Source organism: Nerophis ophidion, linkage group LG05, assembly GCF_033978795.1.
Source record: "Nerophis ophidion isolate RoL-2023_Sa linkage group LG05, RoL_Noph_v1.0, whole genome shotgun sequence".
NCBI classification, from domain to species: Eukaryota; Metazoa; Chordata; class Actinopteri; order Syngnathiformes; family Syngnathidae; genus Nerophis; species Nerophis ophidion.
This window is the reverse complement of record NC_084615.1, coordinates 52,662,226-52,684,025: the sequence shown is the minus strand read 5'-3', so window position 1 is coordinate 52,684,025 and position 21,800 is coordinate 52,662,226. Positions and strand designations below refer to the sequence as shown.

The window sequence follows — 21,800 nt, the reverse complement described above, 5'->3', positions numbered from 1 at the left end:
AGTAGTTGAATTACACACATCCATCCATCCTCCTGCCGGTCCCTCTCAGGTCCGGGGGGGGCTGGAGGCTGGAGCCTATCCCAGCTGCACTTGGCAGAAGGCAGCGTACACCCAGAACAAGTTTCCACCTGATCACAAGGCCAACAGATAGAAAACTATTCACACTCTGTATTTTTTTATTCTTGACAGGAATCAGTGGTATTCAAAGTACTTTTTAATGAAAATTCAAAAAACAGCAAAAGTTAAAAAACAAACAAAAAACCATGTAACGTATGGACATTTTCATTTGTATAACACCTAGCTTATTTGAAAGACGTTTTTGTCTTTGAATATATACTTTATATAAAAATGGGTGTATACACACACACACACACACACACACACACATACATACATACATACATACATACATACATACATACATACATACATATATATATATAGAGAGAGATATATATGTAATTTTACAACACCCCAACATAAACCAAATATTGTACACACACTTTGACACTGGATCGTAATACTGCACCATGTGGCTTATTTTCTACAGGATTTTTTGCATGTTTATATGTTGAAAAAGAGAAAACTTTACTGGTACTCACTATGGTTAAAAATAATACTAGTGTTTGGTTGAGTTTCCTATATTGGTTTACGTTGCCGCATATTATCTCCCCTTAAGCTTTTTCTCCAGTTGGTTATCGATGCCTCTCTCTGCTCCTTGAATACACTTCGTCTCGAGCAGTAAAGCTGCTAAACTCGATGCTCCATACTGCAACATTAGAGCACAAGAATCAAAAGTTAATGCGTGAGGTCATGAAAAGCGGACACAAGTGTGCTAATCGTACGGTCTCTTTCTCTTTAGGGTGAGCTCTCCGGTACTTCAAGTACACTCCGTTGAGCTTTCGAAGATCTCGAAGGAAAGATTGGCTTCGTTTCATATCTTCTAGTCGGAGTTCAAGGTCGGCTTTCTCTTTCTGCAGTAGCCTCACTTGTCTCTCTGCACTATTGGATGAAACACACAGCGTTACTCTTACAGTCATTAACTGTACAAAAAACAAAGAAATGCACCCTAACATTTCTCCTTGAAAGGGGAACTGCACATTTTGGGGAATTGTGCCTATCATTCAAAATCATTATTAAAGACACGATGAAGGATGGATTAAAAAAAAAAATTCTAAATATTAAATAGATTTGATCAAAAGTCTGATTACAGTGGTGCCTATAAAGCCCCTAAAAATACCCACATACCTCCATTAGGGTTGTATATACATGCTGTAATTAAGTATATATACACACACACACACACATACATATATATATATATATGTGTGTGTGTATATATATATATATACACAGTATATATATATAAAATGTAGTAATGACCACATTGATAACATCATTTTACGCATTTTGATAATTTTAAGCATATTCAGCGCATTAATTAAAAAAAAAAAATGCATTACAAAGTTTGCTTTTGTTTTCTTCATTACTGATTTCTGCTCACTGAAGACTGAGAGCCAACAAACATAAAACGTGACTTACTGTATGAGGTCCTCTGTCATTAGGATGTTCATATATTCCGATTTATAAGAAAAATGTCTTATAATCCTTGCAAAGAAACGGTGTGGGGAACAAGCACTTTTCATGTCCTAAATGGCTATCAACGTGTCCCAACTTGTTGGATTATATCAACAGCCACCTTCTGTCCAGGTGAGATGCATGATTTATGATCTACAACAAAATTACAGGGAGGAACGAAGCGAGGAAGCAGCACACCACTCAAGGATTTAAACAATACCACACGGGAAGTGATAGCGCCGCTGCTATAAATAGTTTGTCTGAGATAGCGCTTATAATAACAATATAACTATTACTTGTTTAATATTCAAGTCACGAAATGTAAATGGACTATTGTTGATGCTTTTTGATTGGTTATTTATCGGATTTTATGGGCTGAATAGTAGAGCTTCCATTGGTTCCACTGTAAGTGGACTTTTATTTACGTTTATTAAATATTCAGAATGCATTCAAAAAAATCCATCTGTTGTCATGTCTTTCATAACGACAAACAAAAAAAGTGCAGTTCTCCTTTCAGTCCACACCATATTGTTTTACTTCTTCGAAACTGCTTTCTTTCTGATGACAGATATAAGTTATCTCCACCATGTTAGCATTGCTTTCAGATTGTATGAGTATTCAAACAATACGGTGTACAGTGCATATTAAAAATATTTAAAACACTTCAGTTTTCCCACATTTTGTTGTTATAGCCTTACTCCAAAATGGAATAAATATTTTTTTGTCCTCAATTGTCTACAAATATATATATATATATATATATATATATATATATATTTTTTTTTTATTTTTATTTTTTTTTTTTAAGTTTTGCTAATGTTTTAAAACCAAAAACTAAAAAAATTACAGGTATTTACAACCTTTGCTCAATTATAGCCTCAAGTCTTTTTCAATACGATGCCACAAGCTTGGCACACCTATCTTTGGGCAGTTTCGCCCATGCCTCTTTGCAGCACCTCTCAAGCTCCATCAGGTTGGATGGGAAGCGTTGGTTTTCATCGACAAAGTATAGAGTAAAGGCTGTGAATACTTATGTAGATGCAATTTTTGTGTTTTTCAGTTTTAGAACATTTGCAAAATAAAAAAAAAAAAATTGTCACATTGTCATTATGGAGTATTGTCCGTAGAATTTTGAGGACAAATATTAATGTACTCCATTTTGAAGTAAGAATGTAACATAACAAAATGTGGAAAAAGTGAAGCACCGGGAATACTTTCCAGATGCACTCTATTACTCAATTCCTTATTTTACACACTGTGTGACTAATTGGTGCAAGCGGTCACTGCCTGTATGCATGTCCTAATATGGCGAATCTAAGTAAAAAAAAATCCAAGTTGTCAATACAGTAGCTGAAAAGGCTTTAAAAGACACAAATAGACATCCCCATATTTATAGTGTGGATGTATGATGATCTGAACCACTTTTTAATAAAATGTTTATCCTTTCCGTTTTTTGCAAGGCTTCTCCTGCCAAATTTCTTAACCAATTTATTTCATGTAAAAGACCAAAATGTTCAGCTTGCTCAGGAGACACGCGCTAGCTTTCAACATATTCCAAAAAATTTGACACTGAATTTATGTAACTGAATTTTTTGTGTTTTAATTTTGTGAAGTGAATTTTTTTTTTTTTTTTACACGAAGTTGTGCTGACAATTTCATTTTGAAAAATTGTTTGCAAAATTCAGTGTTTTAAAAATTCAATGCTGAAAAATTCTGTGTCAATAAGATCGCTGCTTCAAAAAGCAAAACTCCCTTCCGGTAAATTAAGACTGAAGCAATCGATCCTGTCTCAGAACCTGCCAATGAAGCGTCAAGGTTAAAGTCAAGTGACACGGGTATTGCAAAACAGCATAAAGAAGGGAGTTAACTGGGCTACCTTGGCATAATACAACATAATAAACATATCAATGCAGTCCACTGGATATTTCCAAAGTACAGAAATGTTTCCAATGGATAGAATCTGCACTTTTGAGTGACATATAAGTTACTGCGGTAACCATAGGAAGCAAGCCCTGCTTCATGCAGATGAGGCACAGGCAGAGTGGGCAGAGCAGAAACAAGCCTGGGACATAGCAAATGCGAGTGTCAGACGGAGGCAGAGTTCTACAACAACGTTCTGCAAAACAATGATATATCGAATCAGTGGAAGTTTTTTTTACCCTTGGTGTTTACGTTTGTTGCATCTTTGTTCCTCTTGCTCGATTATAAAATATGTCAATCAAAGAGGTGGTCTGCAGTAGTGAAGCAACGTTCATATATTTTAAATATGCAGTGTTTTATTGTCATAGTTAATATTGTAAATCCCACATTATGTATTTTCATGTACATTCTGAGTCTTATTCAGTAAAAAAAATAAACAGACCATCTCAAAAATGGATTGAACCTTAGTATATTTATTGAACTATACAATTGTCAGAATGATAATACAATGATGGATTAATGTCTGGTTTTGGGAAAAGAAAGTTAATATGTTCATGTGCCTTACCTTATTAGCTCATTCTTGGCATCTAAAAGTTTCTGCTTCTTTTTATGGATGATTGAGCCCACCTGACAAATAAAGGGGTAAATACAACATATTAGAGTTAACAAAAATGACAAAACTGAACACTTACTCAATATAAAATAGGGCTGCACGATTATGGCAAAAACAATTATCACGATTATTTTGAGCAATGTTGAAATCGCGATTATTAATCACAATTGTTCATTATGTTAGGTAAAATATTGATGGGACGGGGGTGTGTCCATCATGGAATTTGTAAAGTTTAATAAAATGGCTAAATAAACCTTATCCATATATTTAAAGACAACTACGTGTGTTTTTGTTCATTATTAGCATCAACGTGTAAGCTTTTTCACCTTACATGATACCTTTAGCTCTATTTTTCAATTGCTGATGTTTTTTTCAGCACCATTTAAATACTACCAACGTTTTAAGGGTGGCCCACGTGTCATTAGTTGGACACCCCCGTTTGAACTAATTATACATTTGATTGTTTGTAGTGTGAAACATGTATAGAAAAATATAGTTATTTAGTGTAACAACTGGACTCATGTGAAAGAGTAAATGGTGCATAATTACATTTATGCAAGGAGTGCATGAATTCAAATCGGGACCAGGTTTCGCCGCAACACTGTCAAGAAAGGTTGGCACCCAATTGAAATATGTTTCCAGACTCTATTCAGCACAATAGTTAGATTATAGTCCTGTTAATTATAAGCTGTTAGTATGATTCCAAGGAAAAAAGCAGTACATTATGTTGTGCAAACATCATCTAGTAATTAACTATACACCGCAAAACATTCACAAAACGCTATGTCACCTAAACTGTTTTTTAAAGTAATAACTTTTTGACATTTAAAAATAAAAATCCCCAGACATAATGTAAAAACAACATGGTATTTACTTCTCAATGTCAATTTGAAACAAAGCCAATTTTAGCCAATGAAGATTCGGGCAAATATATATAAAAGCTTTGTTCTTCTCCAACACCATGCGGCTTAGTGCAGACAGCGTGCTGTCACTTCACAGCCTGCGTTCAATTCAATGAAATGACAAAACATGTAACTAGTGTTGATGTTATTTGGAACACTGACACAATTAGCAATGAAATAATGCACAGGGGACCATCCCAGTAAACAAACAAGACGTTTTTATCAAGTAGTTGCAACGTTCCCTACAAAGCGCCAGAACAGGTGAGTGAAGGAGTGACCAGTAACACGACGCTTTGTCACATTTTCGAAATAAAACCAAAATCAAATATTTTTCTCCCACGCTGTATACACTTTGGGTGGGACAAATGCGTTCGTCTCCAATTTTGTGTACACCTGTCGCCATCAAATAACAGCTACTGGGTGTTAAACGCACACCGAGACTCCACGGAAGTGAAGCAAGTGAAATAAAGTGATTATCTGCAGCAACCTGAGAAAAATTTTGTGAATGTTAATAATAATAATAACGTTAATGTTTAAATTTGACGTGGTAATGGAATTTTGTGCTCATACACAAAGGCCTGTGGTGTGGCACACACTTCACTGGGCTGTTCTCTGCCACTGCGGTTAAAAAAGTGCTTGATTAAATATGAAGCGGAGCTTGCTATTTATGTTAATATTGCAGATGATCACCCTCATTTAATAGTGGCAGCCAAAATTGTGATCGTGATTAAAATTCAATTATTTGTGCAGCGCTAACAAAGTAACCAAAGTAAAGAGATGTCTGTAAGACAGTCACAATGGATGAGTTCCATTCTGTGGGTAAATGGTTGTATACATGAACCAAAAACTAACACAAAAAAGTAGAAGGCAATGTACAACATAAATAGCATAATGGTTTCCCATAGTTACCTTAGCATTGTCCCGTTTCAGAACCTGTAGCTCTTTACATGAAGAAATCTAAAACAAAAAAATAGGACAACATCAGAAATTAAACAAAGGTTTTAAAAATTATTGCTGGGAATGAGCACTTTAAGGACCATTTATTTTTTGATTAATTAACTGTTTAGACTTGTATGAAAAATGTCTTGCCCAATGACACAACAGTAGTAACTGGAATGGAGGCAGTGTTTGAACTCCGGTCAATTTCTGAATGGCCTGCTCTACCTCCTGAGCCACGGCTGTCCTTGAAAACAGGGTTATTTAACCATTTTGACCTCGGGGCCCAACTTTTCCTCTGCAGTGGGGTCCAGTTAAATACTAACATTGAATTAATAATTTTACTCTTGAATTTAATCTTATTCAATAACTATATTTAACCTACTTACGGGTAAACAGGTTCAACTTTGTCAAGTGATATGAAAACGTGTTAATCACACAGATTATCAAGGTTTAGGGGTTAGGGTTATTACAAAAACAAATATAAACATACTGCAAAAGTAGACACTGAGAAAAACAGATTAGAAATAAGTTTACATACAATTATGTTGTGCTACAACAAAATAAATAATTCATATGTTTCTTAAATAAACTGTCAATAAAATTAAAAGTGCAAGTAAAAATACAGCTTCACCACTTTAGTTATACTTTTTTGTGCATAAGAAACTTCTATGACTATAGCTCCAAACTTCTTCTGTTTGTTTGAGATTGTCATTACTGTCACAAGTGGTGGAAAAGTGTATTAAACTAAGTAGCGCTGTGGCCCACAGGTGAGAAACAGATATTATTTTGGCAGCCCACTTGGCTTCGCTCGCAGGCCAACAATGGTTAAGAAACACTGCTTTAAAACACACCCAGACTCACTCGTAAGCACACGGGTGGCACGACAGCCATAATAAGAACAACACAAATAAGAGCATACATGAAGTTATATTTAATAATACAAACCCCGTTTTCATATGAGTTGAGAAATTGTGTTTGATGTAAATATAAACGGAATACAATGATTTGCAAATAATTTTCAACCCATATTCAGTTGAATATGCTACAAAGACAAGATATTTGATGATCAAACTGATCAACATTTTTTTTTGCAAATAATCATCAACTTTAGAATTTGATGCCAGCAAGACGTGACAAAGAAGTTAAGAACGGTGGCAATAAATACTGATAAAGTTGAAGAATGCTCATCAAACACTTATTTGGAACGTCCCACAGGTGTGCAAGCTAATTGGGAACAGGTGGGTGCCATGATTGGGTATAAAAACAGCTTCCCAAATAATGTTCAGTCTTTCACAAGAAAGGATGGGGCGAGGTACACCCCTTTGTCCACAACTGCGTGAGCAAATAGTCAAACAGTTTAAGAACAACGTTTCTCAAAGTGCAATTGCAAGAAATTCAGGGATTTCAACATCGACAGTCCATAATATCATCAAAAGGTTCAGAAAATCTGGAGAAATCACTCCACGTAAGCGGCATGGTCGGAAACCAACATTGAATGACTGTGACTTTCGATCCCTCAGACGGCACTGTATCCAAAACAGACATCAATCTCTAAAAGGATATCACCACATGGGCTCAGGAACACTTTAGAAAACCACTTTCACTAAATACAGTTCGTTGCTACATCTGTAAGTGCTAGTTAAAGCTCTACTATGCAAAGCAAAAGCCATTTATCAACAACATCCAGAAACACCGCCAGCTTCTCTGGGCCCGAGATCATCTAAGATGGACTGATGCAAAGTGGAAAAGTGTTCTGTGGTCAGATGAGTCCACATTTCAAATTGTTTTTGGAAATATTTGACATCGTGTCATCCGGACCAAAGGGGAAGCGAAACATCCAGACAGTTATCGTTAAAAAGCCAGCATCTGTCACGGTATGGGGGTGCATTAGTGCCCAAGACATGGGTAACTTACACATCTGTGAAGGCACCATTAATGCTGACAGGTACATACAGGTTTTGGAACAACATATGCTACCATCAAAACGCCGTCTTTTTCATGGAGGCCCTGCTTACATCCGCAAGACAATGCCAAGCCACATTCAGCACGTGTTACAACAGCGTGGCTTCGTAAAAAAAAAGTGCGGATACTTTCCTGGCCCGCCTGCAGTCCAGACCTGTCTCCCATCGAAAATGTGTGGCGCATGATGAGGCGTAAAATACGACAGCGTAGACCTCGGACTGTTGAACGACTGAACCTCTACATAAAACAAGAATGGGAAAGAATTCCAATTTCAAAGCTTCAACAATTGGTTTCCTCAGTCCCCAAACGTTTATTGAGTGTTGTTAAAAGAAAAGGTGATGTAACACAGTGGTGAACATGCCCTTTCCCAACTACTTTGGCCCGTGTTGCAGACATGAAATTTTAAGTTAATTATTTGCAAAAAAAAAAAAAGTTTATGAGTTTGAACATCAAATATCTTGTCTTTGTAGTGCATTCAACTGAATATGGGTTGAAAAGGATTTGCAAATCCTTGTATTCTGTTTATATTTACATCTAACACAATTTCCCAACTCATATGTAAACAGGCTTTGTAATAATGGTTTAAATGATGGACCCACCAGCCGAGGAGGGCGTGGTAAGATCATTTATGAGGCAAATAGGCGAGGCCATGTTGTAAAATGTTTAAAAGCTGTGTACAAGTGTGTGTACAGCTCTTCCTGTAACATCCATTGATGTAAAGGGACTCCTCAGCTGGGATAAACATTCAATTTGTATTTTTTATTTTTTTATATATTACATCTATTCTATTCTTGACTGGGGCTTCACGGTGGAAGAGGGGTTAGTGCGTCTGCCTCACAATACGAAGTTCCTGCAGTCCTGGGTTCAAATCCAGGCTCGGGATCTTTCTGTGTGGAGTTTGCATGTTCTCCCCGTGAATGCGTGGGTTCCCTCCGGGTACTCCGGCTTCCTCCCACTTCCAAAGACATGCACCTGGGGATAGGTTGATTGGCAACACTAAATTGGCCCTAGTGTGTGAATGTGAGTGTGAATGTTGTTTGTCTATCTGTGTTGGCCCTGCGATGAGGTGGCGACTTGTCCAGGGTGTACCCCGCCTTCCGCCCGATTGTAGCTGAGTTAGGCGCCAGCGCCCCCCCGCGACCCCAAAAAGGGATTAAGCGGTAGGAAATGGATGGATGGATATTCTTGACTGTTGTGTATTGCTTTCTGAACACTATTTGTTTTTGCTTGTTTTAGCTAATAGCCGACAGCCTGCACTACTGGTACTTTATATTCCGAAGTAAGGGGAAAGGTCCATTTAGACTTAAGAAGTAAACAAGAGAAAATATATTTGTCTAACTAAAGAATAATTGAATATAGAGCCCTCTGTTTGCTCGCTGGCAGGAAAAAAAAAATTAAACTAAAGTGAAAAACGTCATAGTGCCCACTGTGTATTGGTTCACACTGATTAGGCCCTGTCCACAAAGGAACATTGGTGTGTGTTTGTTTTTGCTTGGTTGAAAAAAAAAATCATCCACACTGTGACAAATAAACAATGAGTCACGCCCAGATGGGAACAAGTCACTTGGTGAAAATGACGTAATACAAGGCATCTCTACAAGTAAGCTGACACCGGAAATGAGAGCGGATATGACTATTCTTCATCGAGTGACTAGTCACTCTCTCCTGATTGGCTAGCTACCATCAAATCTCCTCTCACCGATAGTTTTCCTCCTTAAAGGCCTACTGAAACCCACTACTACCGACCACGCAGTCTGATAGTTTATACATCAGTGATAAAATCTTAACATTGCAGCACATGCCAATACGGCCTTTTTAGTTTACTAAATTGCAATTTTAAATTTCGCGCAAAGTATCCTGTTGAAAACATCGGTATGATGACGCGTGTGCGTGACGTCTTGGATTGTAGCGGACTTTTTTTTCCAGCCCTATCCAAGCTATAAGTAGTCTGCTTTAATCGCATAACTACACAGTATTCTGGACATCTGTGTTGCTGAATCTTTTGCAATTTTTTCAATTAATAATGGAGAAGTCAAAGAAGAAAGATGTAGGTGGGAAGCAGTGTATTGCAGCTGCCTTTAGCAAAACAAATACAGCCGGTGTTTCCTTGTTTACATTCCCGAAGGTGAAGCTTTACTATGGAACAGAGCGGTCAAGTGAACATGTCAACCGGCAGGTTTCGGTGAGAAAATTGTGGTAATAAGTCGGCTCTTATCGTAGACATGAGCGGAGCTTGCGTCGTCCTGCAGCTGCGGACTCTCCTACCTCCCCCCACCGGAGACACTGGCGATCACCACACCCGTGCCCACACCCCTCCGACTTTCATCCATCCACCCATCCATCCATTTTTTACCGCTTATTCCCTTTGGGGTCGCGCGGGCCCTGGTGCCTATCTCAGCTACAACCTGGCGGAAGGCGGTGTACACCCTGGACAAGTCGCCACCTCATCGCAGGGCCGTCCGACTTTCAGGTACCATATAATCTCAGTAAAACACTAGTAACACAATAAGCAGATAAGGGATTTTCCAGAATTATCCTAGTAAATGTGTCTAATAACATCTGAATCGCTCCCACTGCCCTCGTCTTTTTTTTTTCTTCTAGTCCTTCACTCTCACTATCCTCATCCACAAATCTTTCGTCCTCGTTTAAATTTAATGGGGAAATCGTCGCTTTCTCCGTCCGAATCGCTCTAGCTGCTGGTGGCCATGATTGTAAACAATGTGAGGATGTGAGGAGCTCCACAACCCGTGATGTCACGCGCACATCGTCTACTACTTCCGGTACAGGCAAGGCTTTTTTATTAGCGACCAAAAGTTGCGAACTTTATCGTCGATGTTCTCTACTAAATCCTTTCAGCAAAAATATGGCGATATCGCGAAATGATCAAGTATGACACAGAATGGACCTGCTATCCCTGTTTATATAAGAACATTTCATTTCAGTAGGCCTTTAAAGGGGAATTGCACTTTTTCGGAACTTTGCCTATGGTTCACAATCATTATGAAAGACATGATGACGGATGGATTTTTTTAGTCCATCCATCCATTTCCTACCGCTTGTCCCACTCGGGGGCGCTGGGTTTGCTGGAGCCAATCCCAGCTGCACTCGGCGGAAGGCGATGTACACCCTGGACAAGTTGCCACCTCATTGCAGGGCCAACACAGACAGAAAACATTCACACACTAGGGCCAATTTAATGTTGCCAATCAACCTATCCCCAGGTGCATGTCTTTGGAGGTAAGAGGAAGCCGGAGTACTCAGAGGGAACCCGCGCAGTCACAATGAGAATGCAGAACACTACACATTCTAAATATTAAATAAACGTAAATAAAAGTCAGCTTACAGCAGAGCCAATGGTAGCTCCACTGTTTCGCTAAAATACAATAAACAACCAACAATACTCCATTTATAGTTTGTGACTTGAATATTAACCAAGTAATATTGTTATTATAAGTGCTAACGCAGACAAACTACTTATAGCGGCACGATATTCAATCACGTATCTCTATATTTACATCATTGAGTGATCTGCTGCTTCCTTGTTTTCTGTAAATTTATTGTAGATTATACAGCTCATCTGGACAGAATAAGTGTGAGTAGGTACTCAGACAAGTTGGGACACTTTGACAGCCATTTAGGATTGATGGACGGATGAACGGATGGATACACGCACACATATATATATATATATATATATATACAAACATATACACACACACACTGTGCATATATATTTACATATACTGTATATATATATATATATATATATATATATATATATATATATATACACACACACACACACACTGTGTATATTTATATATATATACACACACATTCACAATATATATATATATTTATATACGCACGCGCGCACACACACACACACACACACACACACACACACACACACACACACACACACACACACACACACACACACACACTTCATTTTTGACTCATTTTGAAAAAGACAAGAAAATTATCCCACAAAGAAAACAAAACCCATTGAGTTTCTTATTTGTGCTTTTTTTGTTGGTACATTAGCCAAACAGCTACGTCCCAGGAGGACAACAAAGAAAAATAACCAGATTTTAAATTTGGGGCTAAGGGAAGGCTTCCTTTTTTAGTTGACCGTGTTTTAAAAAACGTTTTAATTGGCTAACAGACAGACAGTAATAATATTAACAATACTTAGTTTTTTGTTGACGCCTTTCATACAACCCAAGGTCACCTTATGAGCAAAAAATAATAGTAATTAAGTAGACTGACCTTTTCAAGTAGTTGTTCCTTTACATTGTTGGAGAAACAAGCAATGGAGTGCTTGACTGCTGTAGATGCTACACAATCCCTACAAAAGGAACACATGTACACACACAGTTAAGCAGTTTCACACAAATGTTACAGGTTGAGACATCGAAGTGCTCAACAAAATGTTATAATTACTTGTAATCGCCACAGTAATCCAGGAAGGCGTTTAATATCGCCTCCAACTCGGTTCCTCCGCGAGTTCTTAGACTTTTCTTCTCGGCCTTTAAGTCTTTGTCGGCTTTTTCAAGGAAAAAGGCCATTTCAATGGGAACACAACAAAAAAGTTAATATTGTTACATTTTGCTTTTTCTGCTTTGACTTCAAAAGAAACAGACAACTTTTGATTAGACTGTCAACGTGCGAGTTTGAGTCCTGCTAATGGACCACTTGAACATCGGTTCGAGTGCTACCACAGCAGATGGGGGACCGCATATAATGGAAGTTCAATACGATTTCATCTGGACAGTGATCGAACCATGGGACTATTGCATAGAAATTACATTTATAATGCAGTTTCTAACAATAATTCCATTGATTTTTTTTACAGTAATATTGAACTTTCTAACTTGCACTCACACACATGCACGCACACGCAAACAGTTGTCTCTCCCTTTAAATACCTAATATTACAGTGCTGTAAGCTTAGCTTTTTCACTGGTAGCACAAGTCCCACTAAAAGAAAAAAAAATGTGTGGCACCAAATTTTTTTTGTAGCACAGAAAAAAAAAATCTGTAGCGATATGAAATGTCTTAAATATCACAATTTCATTATTAACACACAAACAAGGTACACGTGTCCTCATACATAACACGATTCCATCATAAAGCCTACTGTAATGCTGAATTAAACATAAAGAACATCCCTAAACTGTCGCTAACACAAGTGTAGGCCTGGGCAATATGGATCAAAATTTATATCCAAATATAGTTTGGCCCATAAATTTACCCATACATGTAAATATTCGTTGACTTAACTAAATATCTACACCCTGCCTTTTTTTAAAATTTTGTGGACTGATGGGCATCCAAAATACACAAAACAGGTACAAACAAGTAAGAAATGTGAGTTTTGCATAACATGATCCCAACTTAAGAAATGTTTTGAGATTAAAAAAAAAAAAAAAAAAGACTGGAAAATAATACAAGAAAAGTCAAATATAATCTCCAATCTTCTTTAAAAAAAACTTTTGCTAAAATCAATTCTTCAGCTAACAAAAGCACAAAAGAACAAAATACCCTGGTTTAGGAGGACATGTTAAAAAGCGCAGCTGCAACATGAAAATAATTAACAATAAACATTATTTTTAAGTTAAAGTACCCATGTTTGTCACACACACACTAGGTGTGGCGAAATTATTCTGTGCATTTGACCCAACACCCTTGATCACCCTCTGGGAGGTTAGGTGAGCAGTGAGTAGCAGCGGTGGCCGGGCCCGGGAATCAATTTTTGGTGATTTAACCCCCAATTCCAACCCTTGATGCTGAGTGTCAGAACATGCACACAAATATGTTAGCCAGGAGCACCAACCTGCCAAAAGCTTCATGATGCTGTATGACATATTGTGTTCTGAAAATTACTTTGAAAAAGTAATTATAGTTACTCCTTACTTTATCAAATTGAATTACTAACGGAATTACTCTTTAAAAAATGTAATGAATTACCAGAACAATTCATTAATGTGTTTTCTTAAAACATAAGCTTCAAATATCTGGCGTAATGCAGTTAGGTTAAGTTTCAGTATGTGCATGTGCCCTTTAAAAGGCTGTGCCTGTTGCCTAGTGACGAGTGATGTCAGCGTGTCCACTCAGTAGTCTGAGTTTGAGCTGTTTTAGTTAGCCTTAGGGGACGGCGTGGCGAAGTTGGTAGAGTGGTTGTGCCAGTAATCTGAGGGTTACTGGTTCAATCCCCACCTTCTACCATCCCAGTCACGTCCGTTGTGTCCTTGGGCAAGACAATTCATCCTTGCTCCTGATGGGTCCTGGTGAGCTGCCTTGCATGGCAGCTCCCGCCGTCAGTGTGTGAATGCGCGTGTGAATGGGCGAATGTGGAAATACTGTCAAAGCGCTTTGGGCTCCTTAAAATTGGGTAGAAAAGCGCTATACAAGTACAACCCATTTACCATTTACTTAGCAGGCTAGCAGCGGCTGTTTTTCGGCAGCTCTTGAATCTTTCACTGGTTTGTGTTACCTCTGCCTAATAAATAGATTGACTGAGCTTCCATGGCTGTATGTTCTTGTCAACAACCGTGGTATTGTTTAGATGGCAAGTTTCTCACTTCAGTTATTGATTTGTTGTTCAATATTCCACCCACACCCACACACACACACACACACACACACACACACACACACCACCGAGCCCCCAAGCTACATAACCAATAGGTGCACTCCTTTATTGTACACTGGAGCCATACAATGCCCGCGTTTTTTACTAATTAAACAAATCATCGAAGCAATGAAATACAAATTAAGGCTTTTTTTTCCTATTTGAATTAATTGAACAATTGTTGCAGCCCTATATGTAAGCACTAAACTGATTGATACAACCCTTCAAAACTATAAGTGTTATCTATTTCATGACATTCACAAGTGTTAGTAAAAATCCATGATTCTTGATTTATGAGCAGCCAGAAAAATAAAAAAGACAAAGTCCGCCTCATTCCAGACTTGACCACTTTTGGCCAGCTTACGAGGTGTGGGCCTGTTCATGGGTTGGATGGGAGAATACAAATAAGACAAACATGCGTAACTTCAAGCGTGTAAAAAAAAAACACCTAAGCGCAAACGAGAGAATAGGATTTAAGAGTATAGTGTAGCTAGTTATCATTGCTCTTTTACCTGGGGATGATTTTTTACCTGAGGAGGTATTTTGGGTTCTCTTCACACTGTGCAGTTTAGCTTTTTTTGTACTTGGGTTCTAAATAAACGAAGCGTTAGATTAGAACCTTTAAAAACAACACAATTTATACTAAAGAGGTTAATACCCAGATTGTGTCCTCGTCTGTTCCCTCATCAGAGGACAGGACGTTAGCGCGTTTCTTTGTAGTGTAAACTGTCTCCTCCTAACAAGGAATACATTTGGCACAAAATCAGTGTCCACTCCTTGATTAACCTGACAGCAAAGACACCTTGAAATACTGGAAATACATGTTTTTAATTACCTGTGGATGACTGGACCCTTCTCTGACTGGCACAGTCTTTCTCTTCTGTGTGGTCTTCATTTGCTGATCATTCAAATGCCTTAATATGATGCAAAGAAATAAAGTAAAAGTAAAAAAATATTCAGTGTACATACTACATACAGATGTCCTTTGGTTAGGTTGCATTAGGTATTCAGTGCATCCGGAAAGTATTCACATCTTATGTTACAGCCTTATTAAAAAATGGGATACATTTTTTTTGCCCTCAAAAAATCTACACACAAAATCCTATAAAAACAAAAAAGGTTTTTTTTGCAAATTTAATCAAAATAAAAAAATATGAAATCACATGTATGAAAATATTCACAGCCTTTGTGCAATACTTTGTTGATGCACATTTGGCAGCAATTACAGCCTCAAGTCTTTTTGAATACGATGCCACAATCATGGAACACCTTTATCTGGGCAGTTTCACCCCCATTTCTCTCTGTAGCGCCTCTCAAGCTCAATCAGTTTGGATGGGACGTGATGGTACGTAGTCATTTTCAGATCAGAACAGAGACGTTCAATCAGATTCAAGTCCGTTCTCCCCTGATCGCTCAGTTTAGTTAGACGGCCAGCTCTAGGAGAAGTCCTAGTGGTTCCAAACTTCTTCCATTTAAGGATGATTGAGGCCACTGGGCTCATTGGGTCTTTCAAAGCAGCAGATATTTTCTCTGTACCCTCCCCCAGATTTGTGCCTTGAAACAATCCTGTCTCGGAGGTCTACTGACAATTCACTCGACTTCATGCTTGGTTTGTGCTCTGCAATGCACCGTCAAGTGTGGGACCTTATTAAAGACGGGTGTGTGCCTTTCCAAGTCATGTCAAACCAACTAAATGTATCCTAGGTGAACTTTAAGCTGAATGAACATTTAAAAATTGTCAGTTGAAACAGGATGTCTTTAAGCTCACTTTTACACTTCCTGGTAAAAGCTGTGATTACTTATGTAGAAGTGATTTTTTTTTTTTTTTTCTTAATAAAAATGGGCAAAAAACTCTTAAAAACTTGTTGACATTGTCATTATGGGGTTAAGTGTGTACAATTTTTAAATAATTGATTTTTAGATCCATTGCAATTTGGACATGCACATTATAGAATTGATTAGTAAACATCCATAATTGATGTATTCATCGTAAATAAGGTAATGCAGACTGTTTCAAAATTTTACTGACTGCACCGAGTCACCGCACCGACAGACGAGAGATTTGACCAGCTCCTTTACTGTTGGGCACTTATGGTCCAGTTTTGCACAAATTTCCATGAATGTAATACCGTATTTTTCGGACTATAAGTCGCAGTTTTTTCCATAGTTTGGCCGGAGGTGCGACTTATACTCAGGAGCGACTTATGTGTGAAATTAACACATTACCGTAAAATATAAAATAATATTATTTAGCTCATTCACGTAAGAGACTAGACGTAAAAGATTTCATGATAACCGAAATCTAACTATAGTTTATGCTGCACTGGACGAAAGAAGACTTTAATGTAAATAAAACATTAAACTGAAATGGCAGTAATGCAACATATATAGATGTAAATTTCCGTAAAACTGTAAAGAAGATTATGAAGCACTGGCGCATATTGAGCAGGTGTTCTGTTTCTGCTACGACTGCATAATGTTTGACTAGTCAAAGTTATTCTAGATTATAAATCATGACTCTTATCTGGATATTAGGAGGATTTAGCCATCAATCTAGAACAGGTATGTCAAACATGCAGCCCATATGCCGATTCAGGCCCACGAACAAGTTTTATCCGGCCCGCGAGATGAGTTTGCCAAGTGTAAAATTGAGCTGCATTTTTAAATGAAAGAAATTGCTGTTTTATTGCTGGATGTCGCATTACTGTAGCAATTATGTTAGGCAAGCAAATAGTTTGTACCGGGTTGAGCAAATACCAAGCAGGTGCACAGAAAAGCGAGGCTGTGACTCCTCCCCTTTAAACAAACGTAAAACAAAAAGGAATAAAATAAAAATTGGTAACCCTACTGAAAATGCTGTATGAGACACTGCACATTGATATAGTTGTGTGAACATTTTTGTCTTCTGTGCAAGTTTAAAAGAATTGAACAGTGTGATTTACTGCAATACTGTCAGTTTTTTAAGTTTTTATTTTTGGTTTGTTAAAATTGTTTACACATTGCAGAGCTTTTATTTTTCTATCGATACATAATGACTCCTGGAATGCATGGAGTAACTCAACCCTTTTGAAAAGTTTCTAACTCAGTTTGTATGGCTTGTTGAGTTAGCACGATTAATATGTAAAAATTACAATTGAGGTAGTTGACACATAAAATATTTTCAATTCAATATTTGTTTTGTTTTTTGTTCAATCCTAAATGGGCTGTGACTTAAAGTTTAATTGTTTTGTAGATACATTGCGATTAAGTCTAAGTTAATTGTGTTTTTCATAGGGTTTTTGTAACTGCACCAATTTTTTTCCTCAGAATTTACAACTAACTTGAAGTGTTTTGTCAGGAGGATTATTTGGAATATGTACATTTTCAGAATGTGCCTGTTATATTTTGGGTCAAAGTAAAACAAAGAAAATAATCTGAAATTTTCGTAGTTTTATTTTTAAGTTATTATGCAATGATCTTACACGTCCGGCCCATGAGGGAATAGATTTCCTCCATGCTGCCCCTGAGCTAAAATAGGTTTGACACCCTTGATCTAGAAGCTGTTCATTTGTGACATTCATCTTATACCAGGAGGTAAAGACAAACACACACACAACTGAAGACAGTGTGACTATCAGCAGCAATTTTAAACTCTTTGTATGGATTAAAATCAACTACTCATCTGAACGGGAAGGCATGGAGATCATATCAGTCGACATCAAAGTAAAAGCAGACATTGTGCAGTAAACTTTCGTTTTGTTTGTGGTTTGTATTTCATGTTTAGCACTTACTAATACTGCTCCATGGTGTTTAGTGTTTCACTAAAGCTGGATCTGTTTAGCAGAGCTTCTAAAACTTGTAGCTTATCCTCCTTATATTCAAGATATATATATTTTTATCCGCCTTCCGCCCGAGTGCAGCTGAGATAAGCTCCAGCGACCCCCCGCGACCCCAAAAAAGGGACAAGCGGTCGGTGGATAGATAGATAGATAGATAGATAGATAGATAGATAGATAGATAGATAGATAGATAGATAGATAGATAGATAGATAGATAGATAGATAGATAGATAGATAGATAGATAGATTAAAAAAGAAAATAATGTTTGCCTTGTTGCCCTTACAACTTGCCTTGGTGCCCTAAAATATGATACGGAAGCGCCACAACTGCATTCATTACAGGCTTTCACGAATAAGTAAATACTTGAAAAAACTAAATCTTTTTTACTTTTATTTTGGTTTTAAGACTACAGGCGTCTTCTTAAGCGCTGACTCAGTGCTCACATGCTGAGAATTGACGTTGTTCGCCGCAAAAACAAGTGTTGAACAGTATTCAGTACCAAAAGAAGCAGATACTGATGTGTTTTTTGCATGTCAGTATCAAGTTGGTATTCAATTATTGATACTTTAGACAACCCTAAGACAGCCGGATGACCAACTGAACTAACCTGGCTGCAGACGTGAGTTGGACACTCTTCTTGCCAGGTTTCTTCCCAATCGGCTGTTTAAGAACAGGAAAACCTTGAGGGGTTTGTTTGTTTGTTCTTGATTTAATGGGTCTGGAAGACACAAATTCAACATCAGGTCAATGCATTTCTACATGTTGCAGTTTACTTATATTGCAATATATTTAAGTATTTAGTACCTGGTTTTCACAACATCTTTCACATTCTGTGTCAACTCTTTTGTCCTTGCTTTCCCTTTCTGCGTATGGCCTTCTTTTGGTAGTTTCAAATCTTCCTCAATGGCAGTACTATGAAGAGGGTTACCTGGGAAACACAGGTATTACATGAGACAGACTTTGAAAATGTTTACAATTGTAACCAAGTAAAGTTGTTGTCACCAAAAAGTTGGACTTTTTTTTTTCCAAATAGTAAAGAACAAAATATATTTGTAGCTGCCATTTGACAACTCACTGTTGTTTTGCTGGAGTCCTTCAAAAAAAATTTCTCTATCGATGGCAGACAGGTCGGGGGATTCAAGAGACAACCCTTTCTGGAGGATAAAAAAGCATAAGGAGAAAGAAAAAAATATATATTTTTAAAATAATGACAATTGGAATTTAAAATTTCTCTGTTGACAATAAATTATACATTTTACGGGTTATACTTGTATAAATGGTAAATGGGTTGTACTTGTATAGCACTTTTTTACATTTTTTTAAGGAACTCAAAGCGCTTTGACACTATTTCCACAGTCACCCATTCACACTGATGGTGGGAGCTGCAATGCATGGCGCTAACCAGGGCCCATCAGGAGCAAGGGTGAAGTGTCTTGCTCAAGGACACAACGGACGTGACTAGGATGGTAGAAAGCGGGGATTGAACCAGTAACCCTCAGATTGCTGGCACGGCCACTCCCCCAAATTTGACACGATGTTCCCGTATAGTGCCTTTCTAACTTCAAGGTACTCAAATAATGTCATATTCCTCTTGTGTTTTGATTTCCTTGCATTTGTACAAGACATGGTGACAAAAAGACGGTGAATGGAGACATTATGATAAAATAGTTGAATGATTTTGCAAATAAGCAGTGAAAAATTAACCTTGTTGTCATTTGGTGGAACAGGTGCTGCCTTGGCTCCTCTTCCCTTTCTGGTACTGTGGAAACAACATAGCGTACTTGTTATTATGATCATGTTGAATGCAATGCTGTTTATTACATGGAATGCAAAGGAAGCAACCCCTCCAAAAAATAATTTGTGAGGCTTTATATAATAAATGCATAATTACCCATATTAGATCAGGAAAATAGTACTCTTGACAAGATTACAAAATTTTAAGAAATAAAAATATTAATGAAAAAAATACTATATGTTATCCATCCATCCATCCATTTTCTACCGCTTAATCCATAAAGTAAAATTACAAATGTGATACATTTGTTTTAGAAGACTGAGAACATAGACTTAAAGGCAGGACAATATATGAGCTAGTCTGTTTTGCGTATTTTACTGAAAGCTGACGTATTTCCTTGAATTGCCGCAGGGCATATAGTATGCGCCTGCCTTGAATTACTGCCGGGTCAAACTCGCTTCGCAAAATAATTAGCGCATGCTTAGTATTACCGCCTGGTCAAACTCGTGACGTCACGAGTTACACTTCCCCTGTCATCACTTTCAAAATGGAGGAGGCTGATTTCAATACCGGTAATTTGAAATCGCATAAAGGGAAGAAGATTAAGAGCTATTCAGTACGATAAAGTCCAAGCTTACATCACACTCAAATTTTTACTGCATGCCTTTGGTAAGTGCCGGAGAAGAGGTTTTAAAGTAATTAGTGCATGCTTACTTTTACCGCATGCCTTTGGTAAGCGCAGGAGTGAGACAAAGTTTTACATTAATTAGCGCCCAGGCGGCAATTCAAGGAAATACGGTAAAATGTTTTTCTATCAGAACGTCATGTCTCAAAGTGGCGTACTAGATGTCCAGATATATCCATCCATCCATTTCCTACCGCTTATTCCTGTACGGGGTCGCTGGTGCCTATCTCAGCTACAATCGGGTGGAAGGCGTTGTACACCCTGGACAAGTCGGGCCAACACAGATAGACAGACAACATTCACACTCACATTCACACACTAGGGCCAATTTAGTGTTGCCAATCAACCTATCCCCAGGTGCATGTCTTTGGAAGTGGGAGGAAGCCGGAGTACCCGGAGGGATATGATACAGACGTCCGGACGTTGTCAACACCAATGCGTATTACACAAAAAAGTGTGACACGTTTAGCTAGTACAACAACCGAAATACTAGCTAGTATATACTGCAATAACTTGACTATAACAGTTGATTCATACATTACCTCATTTTGGAGTTCAAAGTTTGGTTCGAGTTGTGTGCTAGCTAATGCAACCGCAGTCAAGTTTCCCGCGTATTCATTTTAGTTCCTGGTTGAAAAAAACACTACTTCCGGGTTGTACCATTCCCGACACACGGGGATGAATGTGTTCATATTTCCCATGGTTTTATGTTCATAGTTCTCATAGTTTTATGTTCATATTTCTCATAGTTTCTATTCGTGTCATTTACTGTAAAAGGCATGTGTCAATTCCTGCTGCAAATATGTCTAACTAATTACTCTGAGTTCGTTTAGATCATGGGTGTCAAACTCTGGCCCGCCGTGTAATTTAATTTGGCCCTTGAGGTAATATCAATTTAGCATTAGTTCTGGCCCACCGGTGTTATACAGCGTCGGTGCTGCTGTAACACCGCATTCACCGCTAATACTCATACTTTGCCAACCCTCCTAATTTTCCCGATAGACTCCCGA

General features: G+C 37.8%; 1 protein-coding gene across 2 annotated transcripts; it reads right to left on the bottom strand.

Moving 5' to 3' along the window:
- Positions 1 to 158: 158 nt before the first annotated feature.
- On the bottom strand, positions 159 to 21,476 carry cenpu (centromere protein U). Of its 2 annotated transcripts, none has more exons than XM_061901519.1 (14): positions 21,333 to 21,476; positions 20,075 to 20,129; positions 19,446 to 19,524; positions 19,175 to 19,298; positions 18,978 to 19,088; positions 15,387 to 15,465; positions 15,210 to 15,287; positions 15,064 to 15,142; positions 12,361 to 12,463; positions 12,187 to 12,265; positions 5,923 to 5,970; positions 4,064 to 4,125; positions 846 to 1,002; positions 159 to 769 (listed from the first exon to the last, which is right to left on the bottom strand). In XM_061901519.1, exons 1-14 carry the CDS (start codon positions 21,335 to 21,337, stop codon positions 665 to 667), a joined length of 1,164 nt encoding a protein of 387 aa, XP_061757503.1. In that variant the 5' UTR covers positions 21,338 to 21,476; the 3' UTR covers positions 159 to 664. The 2 variants fall into 2 exon arrangements, with proteins under 2 accessions (XP_061757503.1, XP_061757504.1); XM_061901520.1 differs by having other exon boundaries at positions 15,082 to 15,142.
- Positions 21,477 to 21,800: the final 324 nt, after the last annotated feature.

What these genes read in the sequence shown, in the direction of transcription:
- cenpu (XM_061901519.1), bottom strand. An exon ending in CAACTCACGTCTGCAGCCAG is followed by an intron (nt 15,466 to 18,977) that starts GTTAGTTCAGTT and finishes CATCATATTAAG; the next exon opens with GCATTTGAATGATCAGCAAA. An exon ending in GCCAAGAATGAGCTAATAAG is followed by an intron (nt 1,003 to 4,063) that starts GTAAGGCACATG and finishes TTCATCCAATAG; the next exon opens with TGCAGAGAGACAAGTGAGGC.